The 9,335-nt window shown below is 39.8% G+C and overlaps 1 protein-coding gene across 1 annotated transcript in view; it reads left to right on the plus strand.

Moving 5' to 3' along the window:
- Positions 1-1,358: 1,358 nt before the first annotated feature.
- LOC104471011 (solute carrier family 35 member F1) overlaps positions 1,359-9,335 on the plus strand; it is a gene marked incomplete at its 5' end in the record, with an annotated part of 30,464 nt that continues 22,487 nt past the window's right edge. The window contains 2 exons of the mRNA XM_010086185.1: positions 1,359-1,515; positions 6,005-6,057. Of these exons, the coding sequence (XP_010084487.1) occupies positions 1,359-1,515; positions 6,005-6,057 (210 nt within the window). The remainder of the gene's footprint in view (positions 1,516-6,004; positions 6,058-9,335) is intronic.

The following is a 9,335-nucleotide window of genomic DNA, read 5'->3' on the forward strand; positions in this document are numbered from 1 at the left end:
ACTAAGAGTGTTGCTGGGAGTATTTTAAACATTTACCCCCTTCCAATTTTTCTCTGAACAACTTACACTTTTCTGCTGCTTATAGCCAGAGGTGGAGACAGGATACTGGATAAATGAACCCTTGGTCCACCCTCTTTTAACCGTTCTTATTTTGATAAATTTCTTCTCACTGGAAATTTCAGCATTGCAGTTTGGAATGAAAACTGAAGGCTTACAAGAACCCCATAAAGAAAAAAATGTTGAAAAGATAGTTTTGAACCAATCAGAGTGTTTGGCTTCCTTTTTTTTTTTTTTTTTTTTTTTACTGCAGTGTGTATTTTACAAATCAGTAACAATAAAACTTAAAAAGGCAGGAACTCAAAAATAAATCAAGAGATATTTTAAAAGAAAACAGGGTTTCTTTCAAAAAACCAATACAGTCTAGTACTTCAGCATTTCTGTTGAACCTTTTCAAAGGTCTATTATATCCAGCTTTTCGGAATATGGTTCTGCAAAAATGTCTGACAGCTTTGAGAAGCTGTGGATCTCGTAGAACTCATTTAACAAGCCATATGTGCAGAAGGAATCGCATGCATCAGTTCGCAAAGCCAGGGCTTCAGTTTTCAAGCTGGAACTTCATCTTGATCAAGTCTTCCTGCAGCCCTCCCCACCACTCAATAAAAAAAGCTTCCGAAACTTAAAAAGGTTTCAAGCGGTCTTTGATAATACAATGTTTTAGTAATTATATATACCTGGAAAATACATCTTGGTGTTCACTCCATGCATTAGGTGCTGCTACATTAATTGAACCTCTTTTAAAAATCTGTCATTGTCATCACCCTGTCTACACCCCATCCTTTCTCCTCTCTTTCTTGTCAAACAGCTTCATGTGAGAATGAGGTCAATATTGGGGCTGTAATGATTTCTTCACTCATTTCACAGGTACACAGAGTTTTTCACTTGGTTTCACATCTAAATACTGGATATGTTTTAGACTGGTTAGAATTCAAGATGAGACACAAACTGCTCTATATAGCTGAGTCACATTCTACCTGCAAAAAAAGTAATAATAATAAAATTTAAAGGATTAGTCACTGAAGACAGATGCTTGGTTTCTATATTATTTTACAAATTTTTAATGTTCTTTCAGATTCTCGTATCGACAACAAGGATAATGCACTCCCTTCACCTCTGCTAGATTTTGCTTAAGTATGGAATGAAAACTGTTAAAATGACAGAACATTTGCGTTCAGCTTATTAACCTGGACATGGGCTGCTTAGTGATTGAGGATTGAAATCTGTAGGGAAGAACTTGCAATGGTTCTAGACAAAAGATGGTTGTTTTGAGACATTCTGATTTTTCCCCTCTTTATTCCTAGGTGAAAATAAACTGATAGGGGATCTCTTAGTACTGGGTGGAGCAACGCTATACGGCATTTCAAACGTTTGTGAGGAGTATATCGTCCGAAATCTGAGTCGAGTGGAATTCCTGGGCATGATTGGACTCTTTGGCTCCTTCTTCAGTGGAATTCAGCTGTAAGTGAGCAGGTTTGAGCCCCAAGCTCATTCAAATTAAGTACAGCTGTGGCCTCCATTGAGATACTGTAACCCTCTCTTCGAAGGTAGTCATTTCCTTTGGAGCATAGGTGTCCTCTAATTCTGGAATTTGCGTTGGCTTTCATAACTCAGATTGGTGGATCTGAATAATAACACAAATTTGTACCTAAGTACTCTTAATTCAAGGACTGGTGTCCTTGAGTAACAGTCATGTGGGGAGGGAGGAGTATAAGACACACCCTACCATCTTGTTGGTTGAAAACAAGTAGATACTCATGTGTTGGTCTGATCTGTGACTAACAAAATCTACAGCTCTCTCTGGTTCTGTTTCATGCTTTTAAAAAATCACTTAGATTTCTGAACAGGTAGAAAACACGTCCAGTCAGAAGGTATTTTACTGGTTGGCTCGTTCTGTGTAACTACATTAAGATATGGCAGAAGTAATGGAAAAGCCTTTAAGAAACCAGCCTTTTCACTTCAAAATATTTAGTACTCAGGTGATTGTCACATGGATTTCGGGAACTACTGAGTCCTGTCTATATCCACATGTACCTAATGAGCATCTCATCTGCAAGCCTAAGAATTGGAAGGTATCTTCCAGGGTAGTAATACTGTGACTGATGAAAGTGCAGTAAAAGTCACAATGCAAGATTGCCACATTTTGTGCAGATCCATCACTGGTGCTTGTCACACAGAATGACTTTTGATTGTTAGTCAAAACCAAGTTGTTTCCCTGCATATCTGAGTTACTCAACTTCTAAGAGCAGAGACTGATCAAAACAATGACCCATCAATTCCCATGTAATTATTTCTATTTCTTTAGCCAGAAAGCTTATTATATTTATGTGGGATCTGAACGTGTGAGTTAAAATTATTTATATTAACTGGCTGCCACACAAGCAGTTCCTTTTTTAAAAACAAAGAATTCAAGAGCATGTAAGTGTGCTGAGTATCTTTGGCTAAAGCATTTTTTTTTACCTACAGTGTTCACGGTAGGTAGGTACTAACTGATTCTGAGGGCATTAAATCAGTGCCCTTATCATGCTCTGTGTGTGTAAACTGTCATGTACATGTCTCGTATTCCTGAATTTAATTGTAGCACCATTACCCCCTCTTGACCCAAGCGGTTAGTCACAATTCAGGGTCTGTGAGATGTTTTGCTGGGGAGAAGAAGCTGGTGTTGGAACAAGGCGTCTTTGTACACAGAGGACAGAACTGGAAGGAGACAATAAGAAAACATTTCTTTGCTGAAAGCCCAAAGGTTTTTCTAGTCAACCTTTGGCCCAAAAGTTCTTGCCAGCAGGTTTTTCTCAGACAGCCTCCACAGCTTTTTGGTGCTAGTGCTTTTGTGGAGCCCCAACCACACTTAGAATTGTAGAATGGTTTGGGTTGGAAAGGACCTTAAAGATCATCCAGTTCCAACCCCCTGCCATGGGCAGGGACACCCTCCACTAGCCCAGGTTGCTCAAAGCCTCATCCAGCCTGGCCTTGAACACCTCCAGGGATGGGGCATCCACAGCTTCTCTGGGCAACCTGTTCCAGTGCCTCACCACCCTCACAGTAAATAATTTCTTCCTAGTATCTAATATAAATCTGCCCTCTTACAGTTTAAATCCATTACCCCTTATCCTGTTGCTACATGCCTTGTAGAAAGTCCCTTTCCAGCTTTCCTGTAGGCACCCTTCAGGTACTGGAAGGCTGCTATAAGGTAGCTCATATATGTACTTTTTTTAACAAGGTGGCAAAAGCTTGCTTATCAGGAGAGGCCAATTATGTTTCTGCTACTTGGTTCCATGAAGCAATTCAGCGTTTTCTTACCTTTACGTGTAATGAAGAGCAGACATCACATAGTTACGACTTTGCAGAGGTTTAATCTAGCTAAATATACCAGTTGTTTCAAAGAGAAGCCAGGTCCCCACGTTACAATTGCAGACTCTTTCTTTGAAACAGTACTGTCCACTTTGGTGCAATATAGGACCTTTACGTCCTCTAAACTGAAGTAATCTGGGGAAGGAATGCCTCCCATGAACAGGGTCATTTCCCAGCATGCTAGACATAGTGCTGGTCAAAGTTTGTTGGGCATCCACAAAGTGATTGAGGATAGGGAACATGTGTGTTATTACTACTGGAGGTATAAGTCTTATGTTCCTAGGATTTACAGGCAGCGTTACAATTCTGAAGAAGAGAAATACTGAAAAGTGTGTAGGACTATGCTGAATGTAGGAAAGACAAAACAGTACCCACAAGTGAATGTCCGCTTTGATGGCATGCACTGATCTCAAAATATATAGTAGCAAAAAAGCTGTGGTATTTGCACTTTATTCCATGTTTATTTACAGACATCTACATAAGTGTGGGTGACTTCTATTAGTTCATGCTTCAACTCTAATACAGGGCTGTGTCTCCAAGAGGACTTCCAAGAAGTAGGCTGTTGTTTTCTAGAAAGGTTTAGCAAGAGTGCTTAATATTAGGCTGTAATGTAAAATAAACCTGGATAATGCCTGTTGGACAGCAAATGAAGGGCTAAGGTGTCAGGGCAAGGAGTGAAGTAAAGGAAGGAGTTGGCTAACTACCACAGTGAAAGGTGTTTAGTGGGTTGAATGTGATTAAAGCAGGGAGGAACTGTATATCAAAGCAAGAGAAGAAATTGGCTGACGACAGTTGAGGATATAGCAACTACCCAGCAAATGGAGATAATGATGTCTGATGGAATCACATAATCATAGAATAACCTACTTTGTAATGGACCCCTGAAGGTCATCTGGTTCAAGCTGTTACTCAGAGCAGCTCAAAGCTAACTTCAAATTTACATCAGTTTGCTCAGGAGCGTGCACAGTTTACCTCTTAGTATCTCCAAGAACTGAAATGCTAGTCCTGCTGGGCAACCTGTTCCAGTGTTTGACCAATATTTTATTTTTTTTATATCTAATCAGAGTGTCCCACATTGCAAGTTATGTCCATTGTCATTCATCCTTTTGTTGTGCACCTTCAAGAAAAGTCTGATTCTGTCTTCTGTAACTACCCATTAGGTAGTTCAGACAGCAGATTTGTTGTCCCATCCTCCTTCCCCAAAGCTTAACCTTCTCTTCTTCGCACTGAACAAACCCTACTGTTCCAGCATCTCCTCTTACATCATGGGTTCCACCTGCCTGGCCATTGTGAGAGAACTCCACTGTACTCCTTCCAGTTTGTCAATGTCTGTCTTATTCTAGGCAGCCCAAACTGAATACAGTACTCCAGCTACTGTCTCACAAATCATGTCCTTCAACTTGATGGCCAGACTCTTACTAACACATCCCAGGATGCTCTTGACCTTCTCTGCTCGGAGGACACGTTGCTGACTCACTTTCAGGTTGACATCCATCTTTTGTATCAGATAGGCAATAGTATGAAAGCAATGTTACTACATTTACATTATATCAAAATTAATTTGCCAGAACAAGAGACATTGCAGTTTGTTTTCATTATATTCTTCAGGAATTGCTGATAAAAGAGGCATATGCCTTATGCTTGCAAAGACACTTATAGTTTAGTTGTTTTACAGACAAAATAATTTTGTTCTGTACACAGTATTAGATTTGCCACACATCAGCAGCAAACAAATTACAATTTCCAGGATGCAGCTCTCTAGACTAGATTAATCTGGAAGGCACTGGGTTCCTGCAGTTTTAGTACTATACTTGGTCTTCCACATACCACCTTTTGTACTAGCTACTTTGTTTTTCAGTCTGTGTAATTCCATGTTTTATACTTGTTTAAAATAGTGTCCAGACTGATCTGGAAATCACAGGTCAGAGAAAGCGGTTAGCTGAGCGAAGAGCTAGCTCGTGAGACACCTATCCTCCAAGGGTCTGTTTGCTTGGACTGGGAAGAGCTGACTTGTTGTCACCTTAGAATTTTCTGGATCTGGGATTTTGATGTTAGTATACAATGCGCGACTTACAAGATGTTGAAAGTGGACTTTGGCAGCTTGGCCCATCCTTTGCTTTTGTTTCCTGACTTTCATTGCTGTGACTATTTGATCTCTCTCAGTATGTAACAAATCACAGTATTCTTCCCAAAGCCACCCTGTAGTATCTGTTTATTTGACACTGCAGAGACACTCTGAAGGGTGAATAAGTCAGACAGGTACATTATTAATCATTACTATTCAAAAGCTTTCAGAATATTAAGTCAGAAGAGTACAAGAGGATTGAACATATACAGGGGTGGGCACTTTGGGCAGATATATAGAGAGCTGGAAATAAACCAGTTGGAAATTGTATGCTATCATGTCTGATTACTGCCCTGAAGATCTTTCAAATACACAGGCACAGGGATAATGCCTGAGTGGATTAGCAAAGTCGTGATTGCATCTGTTTCCTACAGAGGTTTTTTGTTATAAAGTTATTTATGTTGTTTTGTCCAGCATTTGAATTGAATTATTTAACTTCTGTTCTCTTCCATCAAATTTTGTCTTCTCTTATAGTGCAATCATGGAACACAAAGAGCTGTTGAAAGTTCCCTGGGATTGGCAAATAGGTAAGAAAACACTTTACCTCATTGAAGATAGTTGCTGAATGAGGCGTGGAGACAACCACTGTTTGGGGAAGCAGGCACAAAGTTTCACAGGAGCCAATGTTTGTGACTTTTCTGCCAGTTTACTGCCAGGGGTTGAACCACATGCCTCATAACCTTTCTTAAATGATCTGTCCTCCCATTGCCATATTATGCCTTCCTTGCACGATTAGGTTAAGCATATGAATGCCATAAGATAATTATACAGACAGCCGTGAAGTAAAACAATAATGGGGTTCCAGTTCTAAGATTCAGTGCAGCACTGGGACAAATAAGTGAGGTAGTCATTAAGAGCCAAACCTTTTCAATGAATGCTGAGGAAAAAAAAATGGAACCTGACAAAAAAAAACTAAAAACGTACTTGCAGTGCATATTATAGTCTCATAAACTCATTTCCAAGGGGAACATTTCTGTATGCAAATGGTTAATTGCTTTCCAAGTAGTCTTGGTGGAATATAGGAGATGTGTCTTTTAGACAAGTTTAGGTAGCATCATGCGCAATGAATCTCTTACAATGTTTTGCTATAGAGTGGATTGCATTTTCCTGTTTTAGTTTGGAAGCTGAGTTTATGATCTATGACTCCTTTCTAATTACTCCAGCAAATTGTTTGCTTTAAAAGCAAATCCACATTTAGGAAAGGAGAGTCCCTATAATCACACTTTTGCTGTTTTTGTCAACAGAAGAAATAAAAGAATATAACTACTATAGAGCTGATATACTTAGCAGGGGGTTCAAGCTTTGGCAATCCATTGACAATAGCTTGTACCTAGTTTCAGAATTAACACCAAAATGACATCTCAGAAGTGTGCAAAGGCAACTGATTATGTGGGGAATCCCTGAGGACAGGGGATACAAGTTATGGGATACACTTTGTTTTCATTAAACTTAGCTCACAATTTCCTATCATCATCATAAACCTCAATAAAAACAGTGCACCTTTCAGAAAACACTGCACCTAGAAGTCTTGGAGATTTGATGGTTGTATAAAACTAAATGACAAATCAATTTAAAGTATCCATAGAGAAACACACTCAACTGCATACTCTAAGTGTATTTGCCTTCTTTAATCTGAGATAATTAGCATAATTGCATCAGTGTTTGTTTATACTTAATTATAAGGAGCTCAGGGACATAATTAATCTGGTACTGATGGAACTAGCAATGGTCATAGTGAATTAATCTACTATCCGTGTAAATGTCATATGTACTTCCATGGGAGTTCTGTTGTAACTCAATATCAGTGAAATGTGGTATTAAAATAAAGTCTTACTTGGTCCATGATGCCATTAAAATGACATTGAAAGTTAGTCACTAATTCTGAAGAGTCCCTACGCTTCATAAAGAGATCTTAGCAAGAGCATCATAGATATTTACTTGTTTTGTTAGAGTAATAATTGGAAATGCGATGTAGTTGAACATGGAATAAATGGGACAGTTATCTGTAGTTTTGTGTTCTTCCCTGCCTTCCACTGCACTCAGTATGCTTTCAATTGCATTGACAGTGATACAAGGTTGTCAAGTAATGATTGACAAATCTATGTCAGGGTGTTTGCAGCCTTGTCCTGGATATTTATCCACCGTGACAAACTCAAACCTTCAGTCCAGCAGAGTTAAATCACCAGCCTTCTGAATGGTGGTGATAAAGTCACAGCAGGCAACCTAATAAATAACTCAAGGTGGCCTGTTGCCATCTGTCATAATTGTGCTATTAAGAATGGATGAGCTTTCAACTGATGTAAAATGATTTTGGAATATAAAGATTTTGGAATATAAAGATCTAAAGCCAATCTGTTACGTCTATCATGTTTAAAACAGGCTATAGCTCTCCTGGTTTTAATTTTGGAAATTCCCCTGATACATAGCATCATCTTCACACTTAGTATAAATCAGTGTATTTCTGTTTGAATCCTTGAAGGTTTGAGCATTAATACTTGCTGACAGCCTGACTGAAAGGAGAATGATTACACTGTTCTGACTGAGTGGTTTCATATGAGACCATGACATGTTTTCTAGAGTGATAGATGAAATAGTCACAAATAAACTAACATCAATTTTATTTAAGAGAAAAGCCAGTTTGAATCTCCCAGGAAGAGACAATTCCTTTGTTACAGGAGGTTTGAATGTGTCTTCCAAGAAGACAGTATGAAAAATTGTAACTGATTCCATTTCATCCCAATGAAATTATAGCTTTTGGAGGAAAAACGTGAAGGCTAAAACATGCAACATTCAGCCAGCATGCTCAGGAGCTGAAACAGAAGTTCCCAAGGCATGTTAGTCTTGGTGATACTTGGGCTGCTTTCAAGCAGTCCCTGGGAGCAGATCCTACCCATCTGTGTGAAGATGCCTAGTCTTAAGAGAAGTGGGGAAATACTGAGGGACTGGGGCTTGTTCAGCCTGCAGAAGAGAAGGCTTCAAGGAGTTACCTGCAAGGAGGTTATCAAAAGGACAGAGCCAGGGTCTTCACAGCAGTGTGTGGCAGGAGGATTGGAGACAACAGGAAGAAGCTGAAATACAGAAATTCAGACTGGATAAAAGGAAAATCCGCTTCACACTGCAGATAGGCAGACAGCAGAGCAGGTTGCCCAGCGAGGTTGTGTAGTCGCTGTCCTCAGAGGTTTCAAGACCAGGCTGAGCAAAGTCCTGAGCAACTTGGTCTGAACTCAATAGCTGAGCCTGGTTTGAGCAGGGTTTGAACTAGAGACCTCTGAACTCTCTTCCAGCTGGAATCACCCCATGATCCTATGATCCCTAAGTGCCCAGTTCAGACACCTATGAGGCATTTACACCCAACTGGGCAAAACTGGTAACCTTACCCATCAGGGTGAACACTGACAGACAAGATGAGATTACTTAGAACAACTTAAGATACCTGAGATGTGGACATCTGATAGAGTCCCTTTATCATCAGGAAAAATAAATGGGCATGACACAAATCATGCTGTGCTAAAGATGGTGTGTAAAAGAGGTTGGACAGTCTGCACCCTAAAAAGTTCCCAATCTCTTTGTTGACCACCAACCCTCAGTATGTGTCCAGAGCTGGGTGTAATGAATCCCACCCACGGCTGCCTTCATGCAGATCAAGCCTTCAGTTCAGGACGATGCCAGCACATCTGAAAGCAGACAGTTAGGAATGATGAGCTTCTCAGGGTTTAACACAGGCAGGCTGATCAGCAGATTATTGCAAAAGCACCTCCTAACTTACCGGCTTTCTTTCTTTCTCTTCCTGCCACACGCCAGGCAT

The sequence above is a fragment of the Pterocles gutturalis genome, unplaced genomic scaffold (genome assembly GCF_000699245.1).
Source record: "Pterocles gutturalis isolate BGI_N339 unplaced genomic scaffold, ASM69924v1 scaffold49220, whole genome shotgun sequence".
NCBI classification, from domain to species: domain Eukaryota; kingdom Metazoa; phylum Chordata; class Aves; order Pterocliformes; family Pteroclidae; genus Pterocles; species Pterocles gutturalis.